Source organism: Aythya ferina (genome assembly GCF_964211825.1).
Source record: "Aythya ferina genome assembly, chromosome: 2".
Taxonomy (NCBI): Eukaryota; Metazoa; Chordata; class Aves; order Anseriformes; family Anatidae; genus Aythya; species Aythya ferina.
Window position 1 is genome coordinate 42419061 of NC_140297.1, and position 21365 is coordinate 42440425.

Sequence of the window (21365 nt, forward strand, 5' to 3'; positions counted from 1 at the left end):
CAGGGATTAATCATAAAGACAGACTTTTTCTCTTCCAGGAGAAGGCTGATAAATAACTGGTATATTTGAGTGCTATATATTAAAATTTGACTTTGGAATGAGGCTGGAGGGATCCTGAAAGAAAAACCTTACTTAATTTTCTGTGAGTTCAAAAGAGCTTCTGTAACAGTAGCATGAAGTCTGGAATTAAACTGCTATTGATTTAGGGGGAAAAAAAATAAAAATATAACTTTGTAGAACAAGCAGACAAACTCTTTTAATGATGAGTTTGTGAGATGGACATAAACTTAGAGCATATTTGCCTAAAGCTGCATAAATTACCTGTCCTAAAGGTAATGCCTTTCAGCCCCGTCTTAGCTTAGGGCTCAGTATTTAAGTTTGCAATGTAGGTGATAGGCAGTAGTTGAGGATAAAGCTGAGGTTGTAAGATCAAAGGCTAAAGAGTTCAGTAGTAGCAGATTCAGCAGACTTCTTTCACCTCTGGTTGTAATGCTACCATATCATATTTATGGCTTCTTGAGACTTTTTGTTTGTTTTTATTATGGGAGTTTATATGGTTGAAATGGGAGGTGACTATGTGCATGGTGGAGATGGTGAATATTTGAGATGTCAATCTTCTATTTTGCAGAGAACTACAGCCAACAAGACTTCAGGTGCTCCTTCCTACAGCAGATGGTCCAGTTCACAGCCCCATCAGGTAATTTGCCCTTGTCAAAAAGGATATGAAGCTCAGGATGACACAAGCTTCCTTTTAAAACGAATCTCTGAGGGGACTGGGGAGTGGTATCTACCTACATTAACCCATGTAGGTCCTGCTCATCTCTGAGATTGTTGCAGGATGTCCTGTGGCAGACTGTTAGATGCAGTTCATTGTTATGGAAGAGGCGTTGTATGGCTATGACTCCTCTAATGCAATTGTGTGGAAAATGGTTTGTGTGAATCATGATGCTTGGATTGGGGTGGGGGAATGGAACGGACACACAACAGGGCTGAGATACTTTGTGTCTTAAAAGAATGTCTAGCCTGCTAATATTAAATGCATTTGCATGGCTCAATGTCTAGACAAAAAGGGAAGAAGAACAATGACTTGGGAATCTAATTATGGACTAGGACCTGTGTCATATCTCCAGGGAACTCCTCCAGAAAAGATTTGATAATGGAGGCTGGTCTGAGAGGGGGGGGGTTGGCCTAAGAGGCTGAATGTGAAGATGAGATGACCAAATTTTTGAAGTGCCTTTCATGGAATATGGTTTGTGTGAAACACGCTAATTGGGTGGGGAACACGGAAGAATTCTGTGTGCAATAAGATGGTCTTGTCTGCTCATATTAAATGCATTTGGTTGGCTCAAGACCTAAACAAAAAGGGAAACAGAACAATGACCTGGGAATCTGATGATGTATTAGGAGATTCTTCATATCTCCAGGGAATTCCTCCAGAAAAAATTGTGTTATGGTTAGTGGCCAAGAAACAAATATGGTGTGTCAACAATGCAAAAGGACATGTGACAGTTTAAAGTGACAATTAGGAGCCTAACTTAAGTGCGTCTTTTTCTTGGAATCTGTTTCTGTGGAGCATGTTATATCGATGGGATGACTTCTGTATGTGTTAAAAGTATGGCTTGCCTGGTAATATTAAACGCGTCTGAGTGGCTGAAGACTTTGACAAAAAGGGAACCAGATAAAAGACCTGGAAAGCAGATAATAGATTAGGACCCATCTCATATCTCCAGGGAATTCCTTCCATTAAGGTTTGATAATGGTTGGGTTCCAGGTTGGAGGCTGGAAGGCAGATACGGTAGGTCACCAGAGCAAAAGGAAATGTGCATGTGTCTGAAAATGAAGATTAGCTGTGACAATGGTTAGCTGCTGAGAGGGGAGGCTGGCCCAGCTGCAGGTAATGTTGGTCAACCCTCTGAATGTGTTGTCAGTGATGTAACCGTCCCTGATACCATTGTACCATGAAGACCATTGTAGATGGATCCTCCAATCTTTTGACTGTCACTTAAGCTAGAAATGAGTTTAACAAAGTCTTTAGCAGCGCATGAAATGGTGTTCTTCAGTGTGCCCTCTGTCCCCCTAATGTTTTTCCACTACTTAAGACAACTAAGTTATAAAGTAGTTACAATAAATAAAATATTTGGGGAGACTTGTTATAAACTCAAACCAAAGAGGAAAAAAACTGCTTAGTAAGGGTCAGGAAGCAATATTATTGTAAATTATTTCTCATTAAAAATTGAATGTTATTCAATGTTTGTCTTTTATCAAAATCAACCCTTCTTGACTATAGACAAGCACATGACTGACTTTAAATGAAAGACAGTGTATTTCAGCTAAAACGTCACCCTCTTTCAAAACTTGCTTGTTCAGAACTGATCATATATAAGTTGCTTTCCCCAAAGTCTTTACGTTTGCTTTTTTCCAATGTCTTTCTACTTCTGCTGCAGCTTTAAAACACTAAGCCTACTGGATTTCTGTTCTTACACACATGTATATGCTAAGAGGGGAAACTTCCAAGAATTTGAGTCTAGGTCTTGAAAACTAAAGTGAGAGAAATGATCGATTTCATTTGTGTTCAAAATGGGATGGGAAAGAAAGTGGCTAAATGCTTAATTCAGTGAGTTACCTATTTGACCATCCTTGCAATCTTAGTATTTGTTTTCTCTGGGTCCTATGAGTCTTGGTCTACTCTGTATATGCGATCTATCTGCTTGCTGAGACTTCTATATCACACAGAATCACAGAATTTCTAGGTTGGAAGAGACCTCAAGATCATATACTTTCTTTCCCCTTTTAAAGCATTGAATTTTTACGTTTGGTTGGGGGAGATGGTTAATTCCTTCCACTGCTTGTTTCTTACTCCATACTAGGGGATCACAAAGTGAGTAGGGAAAAATGTATGGAGTTCCACTAGTATGCACAAGGCAGAAATGGCAACGACTGTTCCCCTCTTTCTGCATGTTTGCAGTTGCTCATTAAGGTTAATGGGAGACACATTCCTAAGTCAGGAGGAGATCATCCTAACAAATCATAAGAAATGCACTTTATGCTCTACACACTTGATTTCCTTTTTGAGGAGGGAGGGGAAAGATAAGTACATAATAAAGATTGCTTGTAGCATTACAACCCTGTCAAATCCCTAGTAGAGTTGAGGGATTAACTACCAGGAATGTTCTTTGAAAGTATGTCTAGACCATCCAGCATCTGCAGGAAAAAAATGGTTTTACTGTATTAAAGCATGCCTGTGGTAATTTTCCTCCACCTGTGTTGTACCCCACATGTTTTAATCTTGCCTTCCTTTGTCATTTGCACTCTAATCTTTTCTTTTTCATCCTTGTTTATTGTAAGCTTTTGTCTTCTGTGTTTTGGGTTTAATAAGCTTATAAACTTGCCTCACGGATATTACAAATACTAGTACCAACTGTGAGGATGTGTAGCCATGCAGTGGTTCAGTTTGGGAGACCTGAATACTGCTGTGCACTCTCACAAGCTGAAAGTGGCAAAATATTTGTATTGGATCAGAGATTTGTATTCAGCCTTGCAACTTGCCAGCATCTATATATAGTTTATTTTAACATTTTTTGAAGATGGCTTTCCAAGAAAGAAAAAGATCAAAGTTCAGATTCATATTGTCTGCATTTTCTTCAGCCTCATGCAGTGAGCCCACTGAAGGCTTTTCCACATAGATCTTACAAGAATCTGCACAGAAACCTAATAGAGCTACATGGCTGAGACCTTTGATACATCTAAGAAATGTTAAAAGTTAAACTGATTTCCTCTTTTCCCTCCCCCAAGTTTTCTTCTTTCATTTTCTCTGTCTGTGTGAAGTTTGAAGGTCCATTGGGTGAGAGATCTGAAGGGGTTCTACAGGTGGGGTCAACAAGTCACTGAAAATAACACATTTTTCACTGACTTATTTTGCTTTGTACTACCCAGACATGCTTATATTTTGTATTGGATAAGCTGAAGCATGTTTATCTACCTCAAATACGCTATCTGGGGAAGGTTTTTAATAAGTTCCTATTAACTCATCGCTCTCATGGGCATGTGGAATTTGTGTGCTCAGGTTTTTTGATGTGAAGCTGTTCAGAGATTTTTTTCCCCTGCCCCTCGAGCCTGGGAAAGTGTCTTGCTGCAGGGGAGGTATCTTTAAAACTTGATTAAGAGGTTCCTTTTGACTGCCCTGGGAAAGACACATTACCTGCTTCAAGCCAGTTTTTTTTTTTTTCTCTTTTCAAGCTCTCTACTTTTTCAGTGTCAAAGTAAGAAGCCGGTAGTCTAAAAGGTTGACTTTTTTTTTTTTTTTTGAAGCCAAGGAATTAATCTATTTAATTAGAGGATAGGGGGGTGGGTAATCAAGCCAAACCAGATCTCAGCTTCTGAAATGGCATCCAAGGAGCTGTGTTGGACTTACTGGCTCCAGATGCATTAAACTTGCTTGAAGGATGGAATCAAGGAGTAGATACAAATGGGTACCAATAAGCTAAAATTACCTGTGCTGCCTTTCCTGGCTAGTGGCATCTCTTGATGTGTGAAGAAGTCCGCAGCAATTTTGTGAGGAATTCTGAAGTGAATTTAGTCCTTCGGTGGTACTCTGAAGACTGTATGTGCTCACTGCTGATGAAAATGAAGGAGAAAGTAGAGCACTCTTTCAGGCATGGTGACATGGCTGATTTCTAATGTGATGCTGCTTTTGTGGAGTGGGATGGCAGCCAAGGCAGGGTGCCTTATAGTGACGATGCATCTGTGTGGGATGGTCTGTGTCTTGCTAGGAGTTGTAGGTACACAAGTAGAGTGGGATGCAAGACACTCAGTATTGCAGCTCTGCTGTCTCTAGAAGCAGTTTTAATATCAAAGTATTCTACTGGTAACAGTGTGAGAGCCAAGTGCTAGAACCTATTGGGGTGGTATAGCTAATGTAGGTAATACAAAGCAACAACAACAAAAAAAACAACTTAGAAAACAAGAAATCTGTATTTCAGATGGCAGTTTAAAGTTGAGCCATTTGAAGAAACAATGGATGAAGCTTCTTAAAAGAAAGAAGGAAGGCACAACAATCCATGTAATGTGCTTATGTTCCTGGCATCGATGAGCAGCAAAAAGTGCATAGTACCTACCCAGATTTCACAAAGAAATCCACTTAATATGCAAGTAGAAGACAGTGATACTTTCTGAATTAGTCTCTTCTTGCTTGTAGACATAGGAGGGAGTTTGTCAAGACAGATTGTTCACTTGGCCCTTGCTGTTGGCTGGCACCTTTGGGACGATTTTGCAGTTCTCTTGCAAAAGGACTGCTAGGATTTGGAGATGCTTCTGTTATCTTATTTTATAAAAGTATATGGACATTTTTTTTAGTGCTATGTGCTAAATGAGCCTGCAGAACAATTGGTGTGTCTTAAATGCCATTAAAAATAATATAGAGCACTTCAGCATCTTTCCCCCACCCCATTCCTATTAGCAAGGCATTAGTTGGAGCTAATGGAGCAAAAATACAGAAAATGAAATGGTGTCCAATGGGCCAAGGGACAGGAGGATTCTCAGCTTCCATATTGCTCTTCTGTCTGGCTTCTCTGCTGCTTTGCTACAGAATTATTACTCTGGCTTTCTGGTGCTGGCAACACAAGCTTCTTGCTTCTTACAGATGAAGCCTTGTCCCTTGCTGAATTCAGCATAAGTACCTTAATTAAGGTCTGAATGTGTTTTTTTTTTTCTTTAATATCCTGATCTTTAAACATAGAGATAAGTAGTATAGTTTTGTACCCAGAGGTTAGCAGCTTTCTTGGAGGACTTGGAACAGACAGGGGATGTTGATAACCACTTGGTGTATGATCTAAATTTTAAATAGACTAACTCTTAACACTGTGTGTGGTAGCTTATTGTACAACTTCATGACTGAGATAACAGAAATTCCAACCAAGAAGGAAGAATATGAGGATTGATGTTCTAGTTTATTGTGGTAGCTGTTTCATTGAATTGCAGGTCAGAGATTTCAGTGCATATAGGACTTTAATCTTTCTTGTTTACTCCTCATTACTGCCAACCTTCCTCACACTTCTCTTTCCCTTCCCTTTGCCTTGTTTTTGGCTTTGTATTCTTCCTGCATGTGTACTGGAGCGGTAATAGCTTAATCATAGAATATTCAGAGTTGGAAGGGAACTGCAAGGATCACGAAGTTCAACTTCTGGCTCCATACAGGACTGCATGTATGGAGCATCAATCAAGCCATGTCTGACAGCCTTGTCCAAGTGTTTTTTGAGCTCCAGCAGGCCCAGTGCTACAACCACTTCCCCGAGGAGCCTGTTCCAGTGCCTGGCCATTCTCTTGGTGAAGAATCCTTTCTTAATCCAATCTGATAAGAACACAATTATATGCAGACATTAGTTCAGTAGTTTCTCCATTAGTGCATGAAGCCAAAATAAATGTTATTCATTACTTATCAGAATTAATGTTAGTTAGTACAGGAGTAGTGTGTTCATGTAGTTTTAGGAAGCCATCCTGGCTGTGGCTGCTGGTAGCCATTGAAATGGCTCAGGCAGAAGCAGCAGCAGTAGCTGAGACTGTTGCAGCCTGGTTGTATGCAAAACAAAAGGGACCTGCAGGTAGAATTCATCACTTGTTAGAGCAGGAAGATGGGTGAGTTTCCTTTAGGGTATCTGGCATGTTAACTGAACACAAGCAGTGGCTCAAAAGATCTGTTCCTGTGAAGTGACTTTTCCTTTTTCACTAGTGGAAGATGCCTGATTTCAAATACTGTAAATATTCTCATATTCAGCTGTTCCGATCTCCTTCTGTTTGCTTGTTTTCCTGTGGTGCCTCAAGTTTGACTTGAGAAAAAAAAAAAAGTATCGAGAAAGTCACTGTCTCCCTGCTGACTCAGCAGTTTGCCTTTCAGCTGAGCATTGCAGACTGTGTCAGTAAACTTTAGGTTAAGTGCTTGTCCACTAGAAAATGTACTGAGAACACCAACACTCTTTCCCAGAAGCCACTGAACAGCTGTCAAATGGCAATGATGCTTCTTCACTACTGACCTAGGTTTGAGCTGCTCCGGTCTGTTCATCTTAACAAGAATGACTTGATCCAACTACTAGGGTTAAACCCTGTTATAAAGGTCAGATGAGATCTGGCAAACTTCCAGAAACAGACCAGACAACCCAAGCCACAGAAATATGTTGCTGCCTCCTGGCACTTGGCATGTAACCAAAAAACTGTAGCAAAATTCAGTGGGTTTAATCAGAGTTAATGAGGGAAATTTGTCAGTTTTGCGATAAATCGTGAGTATAAAAATCCCTAAAGCCCTCCTTTTTGTAATACATCTTTTCAGAACAAAACATACCTCAATGCCCTACTTTATAATAGTCTTACAGCAACTGAGGGCAGTTCTTACAGCACTTTGACTCCTAGTTATGTATTTTTTTTTTTTTTTAATCACAGTTGGGTAAGCATGTGGAATAAAATCAAGTGGAATGAAAAAAGTGAATTCCTGTTCAGGGTTTTTTTGACTTGCTGTCAGACAGACCTGCTGAATGTCAACAAGCCTCAGTTAGACTTAACCTTTGATTCATTAAACCTAAGTATGAGGTGGAGGCAGTGCCTTGCAGAAGTAAGGCTAACTAGTGAAAGCCTTGTTGCAAGGCAAGATATATAAAAGAATTAATACTGTTGTAAGTTCACAAGAGGACTGAAAAAAAAAAATCATATGTCTGTGGTCAGTACTGCAATTTTGCTCATTATTACATGCCTAGTATATGCAATGTTATGTACATCACAGATTTATGGTGTATTGTCTGTAATTAATAAATATGTATATTTGTATTAAAATACATTGTTTTGTATAATTTGCATACGTACAAATTGTATATTTTTAATAAATATGTGTATGGACACGTGTGTCTCCATTGATCCATTGCATATGGACACACAAATATAAAACTCTAAATATGAGATTTAGGCATTAATTCACGTTACACAACACCTACATGAATCTAGCATTACAGTCCTAGTCTGGCAAGTACATGTTTTGCAGAAATTATGGAGATCTAAATCTTGGTAAGCTAATTATGTTAAAATCTTCAAGACCTTCTTATCTGAAGTTTCATTTGCATTACTTTTTTTAAACCAGATGCTTCTTTGTCTAATTGGTCTGTTCACTTAACTCCTCCATCTCAGCCAGTTTCCTGTATGTGTGCTATATCAGCAGTGACCCAAGGATTCAAAGTTCAGAAATTTCTTCAAATTATAATATTTAAACATTAAATTTGAAGTATAATCCTTATGGAAACATAAGGACTCCAAGACACAGTATTGTAACATTTTTCTCCTCTTCAAGAGTGAGAAGAAAATATACTGGTTTCCTTCTCAGAAAATGTTGTTAGTCAAAGTTGGAGATAGCACTGGTATTTAATTGCACTTTCAAGCTGAGGTTCAGAAGCTTCCATTTATAACTTGGTTAATCTTAAAATGAGCATGCAGGAAAGTGTTTTTTTTTTTAATGTTTTCAAACAGCTGTCATATTTTTTTTTTATTTCTATACATCTAACCTTTTCTACTTATTTTTTGACAAACACGAAGTGAGTGGGCTATACAAAATGTGTGCTCAGTTTGCTCAAGTTTGCAAAGAGAACTTTGTCCTAGGGGTGAGGGAAAGTAACAGCATTTGTGATGACTTCTATATACACAAAAACTTTCCAAAAAGTGTCTGTCAGCTACACTTTGCCACTCAGCTATTTTCTTTACTGGGAGAATTTTATAAGATTTAAAAAGACTGAAACTGAAGGGCTCTGCAGAAACTGCATTTAAAATTAATAAAGTCAAAGATTTTCACTTTTTGTGTCACATTCTGTGTAGTTGCTGAAAGCTGCCCTGCCTCCTTTGGCAACCCCACTTCAAAACTGCAGGTTCTATTTCATAACACCCAGAAATGTTCTTTCTTATAACTTTTTAGTTTGTTTCTTAGCAAACAAAGCTTCTCAATATTCTCTTTGTGACTTCTCTTTACTGCTCCCCTATAGCTTGGCCTCTTCGACCAGTATTTGCAGAGAGGAAAAAGTGCAAGTTTCTTGAACCTTACAGTTCACACAGAAAATCCAGCTCTGGAAGAGCCTGGTAGAAGAGAGACTAGTAATGCTGCTCCAAGGGAAGGCATGAGATCACCCCATGCTAGACACCAGGCAATTCATGGGGGACAATGATGTTATGGATTTCCTAACATTGAGACAGAAAGTCTTGGTGGCTGGTGTCTGTGTTCTTTCAAGAAAGAGGCTAAGCTCTTTCTCCTGTGCAGATTTTCTGGTTAAGGGATGAGCTCATACCAGGGCCTAGGGAATAATTCAATTCAAGTCAATCATCTGCAAGAGACATGTACATTCACCATCAGGCTTCATGTTGTTTATATGGCTACACTGGTGAATTTGACCAAAATTCTTTATTAGATCAGTTGAGTTCAGAACTTGAAAATTTTAGTTTTTTTTTAAGGAAACTATTTTCTTGCTGTGCATCACAACATTATTCCTGAATATTCTTTAAGGTCAGACCTGGTCAGGTAAACTACGAACAACATTGGTTGGAGTGGCACATAATCTCACAGTGGGATCTCTCCATTACTCTGTCTGTGGTATCCCCAGTGTGTACATGCTGAATAATAGCAAAGATGGACAAATTTTACAGACTAACCTCTCTTCTCATGCTCTACTAAATGTCTTGTTTGGTATCTTGTAATGTAGGCTTCTTGATTTTGACTTTGCTATGAGAGTTTAAAAGGAAAAGAAGCTGCTGGTGGATGATTTAACAATTGTTAGTAATTCATCATGATTTTTCCTACTTGAAATTTAATTGTTGTTGGAGAGAGCAGTTCATAAAGATTTTTTAAAATGCTGCTTGCTGGTTAATGTAATCAATTTGATGCAAATGATAATTAGCATGACAAGTTGCAGCCTACATGTGTACTACTGTTCCCCCCCTTGCTGTGTTCCAACGTTTTTAAAGATTGGAAGATAGGTGGGAGCAAAAGAGTTTAAGTTATTTTTAGGTGACTTTTGCCCCTCTGTCCTATTAGTTAGAAGTAACAGATGGACTCTGCTCTTTGTGCCTCTCATCCTTCATGCTCCTGAAGCCTTAAACCTGGAAAGGAAATGCAACCAAGAGACCACCGCTGGATCTACCATCAGCTGCTCTAACAAAAGGGTTGATTGCCTTCCAGAGCAAACACTCGCAGTGGAGTATGGCTAACCTTCAGAGGAGAAACAGCTGTCCTTGAGCTGTGTCCAAGGACAGGTCCAGCTTCATTTTGTGAGGATGGTTAGGGAAGACTGTCAGATCAGGGCTGGTGGCACAGAGCTGTTTGTTTGTCTGCGTTTGCTAAATGAGCTCCTGACAAAGTGTTCTCTCAAACCTTTCACCTTTCCTATCTTTCACATGAAGGAGAACAAAGATGGCTGATGGATTGTTTTAATGACCTAAATGATGGTTGTTCTGTTTGATAATTAACCGTGCAAATCTGAAAGAAACAATTAGTGGATCAACAAAAACAGATCTGCAGGCTACATTTTGGGGAATAGCTGAGAAATCTAATTTGGCTGTAAAGATAGGTTATGCTTTGTAATGAGAAACGGCAAGGCATTTTGCTGCAACTGTCATGGCAACTTTAGAGCTTCTTTATATAGTCTAATTTAAAATGTATTTACCCTGTAGCAGTGAAATTGCAGTCTATGTATGAATCATAAAAACTGGCGATGGAAAATACCTCTTGAACATATGGTCCAGTTCCTCAACAGATCCAATTCAGGTTAACTCTGTCAACAAAGAGAGGTTCTCTCTTCAGTATTGGTCTGTTTGACCCAGGTTGTTTCCTGAATGTGGACTCTTTCTACTTTCTAGAAGCTCTTTGTTTTTAGGGGGTTAGTCTTGGCTAAGAATCTTTCTGTATTAGAGATCTCAGCATTTCAGTTTTACTTCAGCAGTTTGTGAGCTCTACTTTCCCCTGGATGGCTCTACATGTGCTCAAATAGCCATTGAATGCTGGTAAAATTCAGATGCATCAGGATGCAGGTCTTCATGTTTTAGGATGTACCTTACTTACCTCCTGAGTAAGATCTTGATTGTACAAGTGTGCCTCTTTTGTTCAGTTGTGCTATGTTGATATTTGAAACCAAAAAGTACTTTTAACTTTGAGTTTACTTTTTTTTTTTTTCCCGTTTTTTGTTAACAGTGAAAGTTATCCACTGGTTAGTGAATATGGTGCTGGAAAGACAGTGGGACTTTGTGGACAATTGCATTTAGCGTGAGCTTCAAGCTGATACTTCTCCCAGCATATCTAGAGATCCCATGCCATCCTGATGATCAGCTTTTTAGATCTAGAGAAAACTTGTAAAGGAATCTTGAAATGTTCCTCACAGAAGCCAGTTCAGCTTACTCAAATTCACTAAAGCTTGCATTACACTAATCCTATAAGTAGTCCTGTACCTTACTGAAGAATTGCTTTTAAGTGCATGATGATCACCTTTGGTACGCAGTAGTTCTGCTGCTGTCTGGGAACACATTGTAGGGTAAACATCACACTGACAAGGAAGTGGGCAATCAGTTTTGACTGGTATATTTTAATAAGCACCAATCTTTTGCACATTTGGGAAGAAATGATTGTTTAAAAAGCCAAGGGCCTGCAAAAAACTTGCAGTAATATCAGGCCAGAACCCTAAGTCTGCTCTAAATGAAATATTCAGCTCTTCTAAGAAAGAAGATGAAACGGGGATAATGTAGGCAAAGGACTGGATAATGCAATTCTGTATAAGCTTTGCTTAGACTTTGTTATAAATCCACTGTGTTTCCTTTTTCAGCTATGGGGTTCTGAAAGATGATTATTAATGTGGCAGGGAAAAATTTGCATGGGAGTACAAACTTGAATCAAGGCTTCAAAAATGAAGGAAAAATGTAAAACAAGCTTTTGAAAAGGCTGAAGTAGCGAATCTAGAAATCCTGGAGGCTTCAATGGAAACACAGTGTTGTGAGCAACAATGTCAGAAAGACTTGGCTCTAACAAAATTAAGTCTTGGTGTTTTCTTTGCTAGTAAGTGTGAAAGGTGCTCAAATGGGAAAGCACCTGAGCTGCAATGAATGAGTGATAGTGTCTCAATGGCTAAGACTGATTTGAATTCTTTAGCATGCGCAGGTTAAACGCAGATATTAACTGTATAGTTGCAAAATTAAGAAGGGAAAGCTATAATGTTGTGGAGGTGGCTAACCTACCCATCCAGAGCTTGTGGAAGAAGAATGATAATCTGGCAAAGTATGGCAATGTTCTGACTTCAGGCACACAGAATTTGTTTTTGTTCTTTGTGAACAGTGAAAATAGTAAGCAGCATTATGCAGTGTGCCTCCATAGCTGTGGCTGACTGTAGGGAGTGGGGAAAAAATGCCATTAATCCTTCCAGTGACTTTTAGATGGGTCTCCAAAGACTAGACAAAACTCTGAGCCACTTTGAACAACTGAGCTCTGTCTCCTGCAGTACAGAGCTTGCTTATCCTGCTAGAGATCAGGCTCTGCTTGTATCTATCTAATAGGAATATATTGAATCTTGCATGGAGCGAGAGTAGGATTTTGATCAATATTGCACGCACTTTATTTGAGGACCTACAGCAGAGGCCCTACACTTAGAAAAACAATTGAAGTAGGTCTTGGGAACACTTGACAGAATACATAAACAGATGATGTTATGGTCTCAGTGGAAATCCAGTTGTATTGAACTGAAAATAGACCATACAAGGAGAAAATTGAAGAATACTTAGTCCTTGTAGTAGGACACTATGCAATAGGCCGGCAAGCTTTGTTTGGATTCCTTTGGAAAACAAAGCTACAAGAAAATTATCTCCCTTAAAGGATGTAACACACCTCTGTATGCTACCCAAACCTCTGAAGGAGGAGTTTGTCTTACAAGTGAAGCATACTGTGGGTATTTGATAATGAAAATTACAAGTATGAATTGACTAGAATAGGACACCACAGGAGTTACTCATGAGATCTCATGCTTCTTTAGGACTGGGGAAATGCAAATCCTAGGGTTAGTTCGCCACTTGGCAAAATAAACACGTTAATTCTGAGCTGCAGTCACGTGCGTTCCTTGTCCTGTGTGACGGGACAATGCTGGTATCTAGTTGCTGCATATTGACAAAGCGTGGATTGTGAAGCATTATCTGAGCTGGCTTGTCATCTCATGTTTGTATGATTTTCTCCATGTTGATTTTTATCTAGGAATGTTGTGCCAAAACACTTAATTTTCCAAAACTACTTTTCCAAAATAAGTGAAAATAATGCTGTTTGCTATTTAGGCCAGCATAAACAGCCAGCTCAGAACGAAAGGCTTTCCATGCCCTTTGGCTACTTGTGTTCAGTTCTAGTACCCAGGCCCAAGTCTTTTATCACAGCACAATAGCCTGGCAGCCTTTGTTTCCAGTTTGTTATTCAAATAACTAAATTGCATTCTGAAGTACATACTTATTTTATCTTAAGTTTTACTCTTTTTGAAGTCTGGAGTCTCCTCCTAACTTCTCCTTGATCTTGTTTCTTCTGTGACATTATTTCCCAGGAGGTAGGATCTGAGAAGTTCTATAGTCACTAAACAAGAGTGGCAGCTTTTGCTGCACAGGCATGAGTAAGAAATCTTGTCTATAACGGTGCAAAGTATCTGAAAGAGCTGCACTAAGAAGTACAAGAAATAAAAATCCATGTATTTTGACTGGTACGGAAAGTTTGAACTGGAGTCTTCTCATGCCACAGCCAGGTGGTTACTGTTGTGCCAGAATTGCTTCAGTTCCTTATGTTTAATGCTGCAGTTTTTCTGGTCAATCTTCAGAAAGAAAGAAGTAAGTCAAAATAAAAGCTATCTTTTTAAAATCCTCTAAATACTTGCCTATAGAGTAAAGCATCTGCAGAATCAACTTGGACTCTTTTGCTGTTTTTCCCATATTGTCCTTAATGTGATCTTTCTTCAGAACCATTCCAGATTGGTTTCTGAATATAATAAAACCAGCAGTATCAGTGGGGCTTAAGAACCACATATAAATTCAGTCATGAAGCTACCAAACTTCCAGCTCAGTCTTATACTTCTTCACTTTTATCTTGGAGATGTTGAATATAAAGCCATTATCCTTAAGAGGCAGTAGTATGATACATTGCACTTGAAATCAGCAAGGAAAAAATGTTTAAAACAATCTTTTGTCGTCTAGAACTGACATAAGGGCATCTCTTCAGGGAAAGTGAACACCCACCTGAGCTCCATCAAGGCATTGATAGACTCCTAGTTAAAAGTGGCATGGGTCCTGCAACATGGGTTTCAACATTAGAACTGGCTGAAGGTGCCTAAAATAAATCAGAAAACTCACTAAATCCTCATAAGTCAAGTTGAAAGGTCCTTTTATGGATTAAAATTAAGTTGGAAAACGTACAAATATATTACCTTTTCCCACAGTAGTTCTAACAAATCAAAAATGCACAGTAGGCTCAATGGAACTGAGAAAAGTTGAAGTGGGTCTCAGTTATGGAGAGGCACAGAGAAATGCATGGGATGAGTGAGATGAAGAGAAAATATGCCAGGTTACGTACATGAAGGTCCTAATCTTTTTCCTGCTTGAGAGTGTCAGTGGAATTATGACATGCAGTCCTCTGAAAATAGAAAGTAACAGTATATTAGGGTTAAGGGGGAAGGACTGGAGAACAAAACTGCTGATGTCACTGTCGTTGCATAAAACCAGGGTCTGCTGGCTTCTTGAAAACTGCTTGCAATCTTTTTCTATTCTTTCTACTTTACTCTATCTCTACAGGATACAATGGAATTATAGGAAGCTATTAAATTTGATCAGGAGTAGGGAACACTTCTACCTCAGCAAAGATCAAGTATATTAGGCTGCTTTAGTTGGAGAAAAATGTAACATGAAAGAAGGTTAGCAGGAGTGTACGGAGTCAGAAGGCTGGGGGGGGGGGGGGGTGGAACTAGTAGAGAATCCGTCTTCTCCACTGTTTCTTAGGAGCCTGGAAGGTAGTGAGCAAAAGGGAGATTGTTCTGGTGAAATGAGTAAAGGACATGGAGGGGGCTTACTGCTGCACAGCCTTGTGGATGCAGAGAGTGTGGATAAGTTCAACGTGCTTAAAGCTTTAATAATAATAATAAAAAAGCCTACTGAAGGATATTCAACATAATGATGTGTACCTAACTCTTGGCTCTGAAATCTGAGGTCAGAATTTGGGATTATCGACTCTGGAGAAATACCACTCCAGGCTTGTGGTGTTTCTTGTACCTTTTCATGAAGCAGCAGCTACCCTTCATCTCTGGAGGAGGATAGGGCCCACTTGGACCTTTACTCTGAATTGGTGCAGTCATTCTTTTGTCACTTAAGTTCACATTGTGTCCCCAAAGTGATGATTATGTTAAGTTATAGAGAATAGCCTTTACATTTCGGGCTGACCAGTTCTGCCAGCACCTGCTGCAGTGTGACAATAATCCACCACCACAATGTAGTGCTCTTGTGTTAATACAGCAAGAAGAAAAGTAAGCATTGCACAAACCAAGTCACAAGCAGCTTCAGGCTTTCTATGTCAAAGCCATTAATTCCCGCAATGTTTATGAAGGACATGTGAGATAAAGTCAGGAATCAGAAGGTTCTAGAGACGTTTAGGGTAAGGCATGTGGGTGAGAGGTGGGACGCTGCTTAGCTTCTCTCCCCTTTCGTTGAAATCTGGTGCCTTCCGAGATGCTATGAACAGGCTTGAGAGGAGGAGGAAACATCACAAACTTTGCAGAGAGCTTTTCTTGCTTCTCTGTCCTGCAACTTGTTGTGGTTTATCACTCATAAAATAAAATAAAATAAAATAAAATAAAATAAAATAAAATAAAATAAAATAAAATAAAATAAAATAAAATAAACGGTAGCTGTAAGCTACATTATATGATGTAGGAGAGCCAGCACTCCTGTGTTTGTCAGAGCCGACAGCTGCATTTGCAGCTAGCTCCTGAGGGAGGTCATCCCAGTCTCTACCACAAGGAGGCAGAAGCACTAAATCATAAAGTACTTCTACGCCTGCTCTTTGGTACATATTTCAGCTTATTAAAACCACGCTTTGGAAGATCTATAGATTCTTTCTAATGTATATAGACGATCGCATAGGGAAAATTTGCAGGGGAGAATCCAAAGCATCGAACATGTTCTTGTCTATGTGGTTTTACTTGATGTTTTCTCAGCTTGTAAAAAAAAAAAAAAAAAAAAAAAAAAGTTATAAAAACATCTCAGCGACAAGTAAAATTCTCTGCCACCACCCCTGCCAGCGACTATCTGTTTCCCACCCATTGCATTTTATAGTTATCAGTTTTGCTCATTTCCCTTTGTAAAGGCAACTCTGAAGTCCAGACCTGTGACAGTGACACATTAACATTGCAGTAATTGTATTTTCAAACATGCTTGGCTTCCTGTTCAGCTAATATGTTGCTTACTCAGCTGCTTGTGGTAATTTAGAAACGCAGCATGGCATATTCTTGTTTCTGGACTACCTTCTTTGTAAGGATGTGGTCTGATTGCATTGTAATAATTCTCCCAGAGAAAAGCTATAGAGAATTCTAAAAAGCATGAGCAGTTTAATTGAGTCTGATCCCTACATAGTGCTACTGAATGTGAATGAAATCCCACTTGCGTCCCAGTGAACAGAGCATTGAAAGCTTGATAGTGGTTTATTGTATATGCTTTTCATATTCCATAATGCATGTAAAGAAATGGAGAAGGGGAGGCAAAATTGAAAGAGAAAAATGGCATTTTGTCTGTAATTCAGCCTGCTTTGCTTAAGTATCAAAGTACATGTGGCAGAAAAGTCACTTAGTTATCTGAAACAACTGGGGCTCAATACGTACCTGGGCATAATGGAATTTATTTAAGGACATGCTATCATCTGTAACGTCAGGTGTCCTAGCTGTTACCATCTGTGCTAGACTTTATCTAGCTGGCTGTAAATACAGATCCTCTGCGATATGCTTTATAACTCTGATCTCTGTTAGTGTGAGTTAGTTCACGTGTTGAAATTGTCTTGGAGGAGAAGTCTCCCTGACCGAAGATAATGTGTAAGGAAAACATCTTCTGCCCATAAGGGGATGTTGCAGTCTATTGTTTGAAGATGTATCACAGGTTAAAATTACAGATTATGACACTTCAAAGGTACTTGCTGATGCTCTTGCAACAATCAGACATGCAGTCATAATGTTTCTGTGGTTTAGTGTTTTACAAGAGAGAGAAGAAGGAAAAAAAGCATTTGATAGCATGTTGGCATTTTGGTAAAACACAGCAAATTGCTTCACTGTCATCCAGCATGCTACCCCCAGTGCATATTGCTGAGAGCAGGCTGGCTTGCCCCAGTTCTGCTACAATGTGCAAGACTTGGGCTGGTAACCATGTGCTAACAGCACTGCCTTTGTATTTGTACAAGTGGCACATTGAGGGCACATCCTCACACAGCCCAAGGCTTGAATTTGGGATCACATCATCTAGCTCCTGCTGTAATTAAGTATATTGTCCATCTTCATGTGTTAATATCCAGTGAGACTGTGTGCAAGGTAGTTGGGTAAATAAAGCATCAGCATGTTTGCATGTTGTTAGGTAGTGTATGCATCAAAGGGTGACTCTACACACTTAAGTGGAGAGATACCAAATTTTTTTTTGAGTTTTATGGAAGTTGTGGACAGAAAATAATCATATGCTTCTACAATAAACTCCAATTCCTGACCTAAAATTATTTTCCTCTTTTCACCTTATCAGATCACATGCAGCTCTTGTTGATTATATTCAATGTTAAAATGCTAAAAGGGAGACAGCCAAAGCAGTTTAACAACCAGGCTCTCTCTTTTGCTTTACGCTTCCTCATGCTTTTATCAAGTGCTTCCAGGAAAAAATAATCTCAGTGCTATGCGTTGTTCTGCCATAGGCCTTGCATATTGGTAAACTTGTCTCCTCTGATGCATCTGTCAAAAACAATATGAAGAATGTAGGATGAATCCTCTGTATCCACAAACAGCTTAATGTCCTGTTACAAGTAGAAAGATCTATGTTGTTCTATTTATGTAAACTTGATATTTACCTTTTTTTTTTTTTTTTTTTTTTTTTTGGTAATAGCTTAAACTTTTTGGCAATTCACCTTTCTCCTGCTGTATTTAGGAGGGTTGTTCCTGCACATCTTAGAGCTGCACAAACTGTTGTGCATGTTTGGCAGATGGCAGAGGACATGTGTTGCTGTCACACAGGAGCTGCCGAAAACACTGCAGCACCAGAAGAATGAGTGTTATCAGCTTCTTCCATTAAAAATGGCTTGCCACACATTTTCTTTCTTGTCTTGAATAGCCATAACAACTTTAACTGCCTACTCCGTTTTGTCGTTTGACTGACTTCTGTATTATGGAAATGATGTGTGATATGCCTGACTTCCCCTTTACAGGTAAATCACACACAGACAAGGGAACCCAGTTTACTCTAATGATACTTCATGCTTTCAGATATCATGGCTGAGCAAATGGTCCATTGCCTTGATTACAGTGGTCACTGAGGTAATGTCTGACAGGTTTTTTTAGTTCCCAGTTGTCTAGATAATAGCCTGTGATAATGATGTTATTGTGTGCTTTTTGTAGTGAAACAGGTGATTCCTACTTTGCCTGAAATTCTGCGGCATGTCATGGCATGTCTGGAGCCCATTGCTTAATCTGCACATCCCAGCACATCCCACGATTCTGCAGCAGGGCTCAACACTCGTGGCCATGTCTGGGGAACCCACTTATCTCTTTAGGTCCTCCGGAGAAATGCTTCTATTTCAGAGCAACTCCTACGTTCTTTTGAGATTTTTTTTTAAGAACACAGACAAAGTGTTTTGTCTCACTGTGTGTGACACTGAAGTATTTTTCAAATCACCTTGAGACTTAAAATGTTCTTGTGTGAAGATTTTCTGCAGTGTCTGGTGATTATGGAGGTGGAATTGATATAACTTTTGGGGTGGGATCAGGTGGGTTTTGTCCAGCTGTTACCTTGAAGTGTTCTGAAGCTTGTTTTGTTTAGGAATTCCTTTTGGTTTGGATGCTGTTTTTCTCTTACGAGAGTGTCTTATATAAGTCAGCTATATATCCCTTTATTTTTTTTCTTGTAATTCTACTAGTGGTGGCTTTGCCTTAAAGTCCTCTCTGTCTGTTTGCTGTACTTCCTATGCACAACTTCCCACTCTTGATTAAGATTACAATAGTGTGACATGAGTTTAACTCTTGGTGAGCCCTCTTGTTTCCATTTAGGTGATTCTTAATTTCCTCAGAAGAAGTGACCCTGGTATGGAAGCTATGAATGCTGGCTGGTTCCATTTCCTCACTCCCAAGAATTTCAGGACAGGGATAGCTTTTTAGCACAGCTGTCAATGAGACTCAATGAGACACGACAGTTTCTGACTGCTAGAAGACTGCAGCACAATTTGCAAAGTTGAACACTTCAGAGGATGGCTTTACAGCTTATGAAGTTAAATAACCATTGAACTGACTTAATGTTTTTTTGGGGGGAAAGATGTGTGTTATAATGCTTATATTTTTCAGATAACAGTTGCTTTTATGTGGATAGCATGCATATGGTCCCATGGTGTGGTAGCTGTGCTCTCAATCAGATATTTATACTGTTCTGTGTTGTGTTTTATTTCCCTGGCTCTTTCTAGCAAAAAGGTGAAGATGTAATTCTGATCTCCCTTGCTGCCTCTGGAGCCATTTACTTGTGTTATCTATTTTGTGCCTGCTACACACAAACATGTCCTTGGTGTTGATAGTAGTCTGTGATTTAAAACCACTCTCATTCTTTTTAGTTTTGTCATATGCATAAAATATTTCATCTTCTGGGACTGCTTGCTTTCTTGCTGCTGTGTGTTTTCCCTTGGTATGCAAGGCAAGGTATAATTTTCTTGTCAGAGTTATTAGATTTGATTCCATATGCAAAGCCTTTCCTATGAACTTTGTCATGGCTTTTCTATATTGTTCTTATTTGTTACATTTGTTTAAATTTTTGTACGTTGTATTTTGTGCCAGCTCTGTATTTTTCACTCTTTTTATGCTTTTCATGTTATACTTAATGAACGATCTGTATGTTTGCTTCCACAGCTTTCCTGGGCTTCATTGTGAACTTGTTTGGTGACATTTCTCATCTATCTAATTCTTAGAGTTAATGTAGTCTCTAAGTTCTGTCTCTGCAACTATATGTCCCTTGTCTTTATTGTCGGTCAAAAATCATGTTCCTGAGGCGTTCATTATGATAAGTTTTGATTGTGCTGTAGCTATGCAGGAGCCCTGAAGGCCAGAAGATGGTCTCCTCAGCTACTACACATACAATCCTCCCCCCTACACTTACTATAGACAGTGCCCTTATCTCTTCCTTTTCTCTCAACCCTTGGCATAAATCATTCAGCTATACTTCCTTTTATTTGACCCTGGGTAGAGCTGTGTCTTCTAGTAACATCCTATATTAGTATATCTGAGAGGTTGCCTCTTCAGGGTTCCCTCCTGCTACTCCTGGAAACAGGTAGTGGTGTGTCGTGATGTGTTTTCTTTTTTTAACTTGGTCATCACTGTGTGGCTCTGGCAGATTTCTCACCCGGTATTTTGTTGTATGTTTGTCAAGTTCACATGGATGCTTTCATTGCCTCTATTGCTTAGGAGCAGAGTGCAATTTATGGTGAGCATTTCAGTCTTGCACTAAATAAAGTTGGTTGCACTGCCTTCAGGAGTATTTCAGGAAAACTTTTAAGACCCCTTCTGAGGGTCGTTGGAGGGGCATCCTTGCAAGGGCAAACTTTCCTCTTCTACTTCCTACTTCATCTCCTCCTACTGGAGGTCATCTGTCCCATCATGACTTCAAATAAAGTAGGAGACTAGTGTGATGGCAGTTTTGGTGCTAGTGATAGTTCTTGAAGAGTGAGCAAGAGAAACTGTGCTCTAAAGCTTTGTGGGAATTTGCAATTCATGAATCTTCCACAGAGGGAGGTGGGATCTCTAACAAACACTTGATAATGTTTATTTATTTATTTATTCCTCAGGCATGTTCCTTTTGGCAAGTAGGACAAGACTAAGTTTAAACTGGAGATCAGAAATCTTCTCAAAACTGTGTGTTGGTTCTTCTCCCAGTCCTTTCTTGCTTTAGAGATGTTGAAATGAAGTCCCAAGTTTTGACACTCAATAGCTTGCTTACTTTCTCAGTGTAAATGACGGGATATGATAAAACCTAAACAAAGAGAGCACCTATCCTATATTTCTGGAGGTTCCTTTTGACAGGTTTGCAATATCCAGGTGGAATTATGGAAAGATTTGCCAACTCTTTCTCAATGACAAATTATAACT

General features: G+C 39.2%; 1 protein-coding gene across 3 annotated transcripts in view; it reads left to right on the plus strand.

The window, feature by feature from the left end:
* Positions 1-21365, plus strand: part of LOC311432293 (uncharacterized protein) — a 239213-nt gene that overhangs the window by 104109 nt on the left and 113739 nt on the right. For 2 of the 3 annotated variants that reach the window (XM_084510556.1, XM_084510555.1), the window contains exon 2: positions 629-697. In XM_084510556.1, coding sequence (XP_084366682.1) covers positions 629-697 — 69 coding nt within the window. Of the gene's footprint in view, positions 1-628; positions 698-6192; positions 7767-21365 lie in introns of those variants that run through there. The other variant, XM_084510557.1, reaches the window with a different exon arrangement.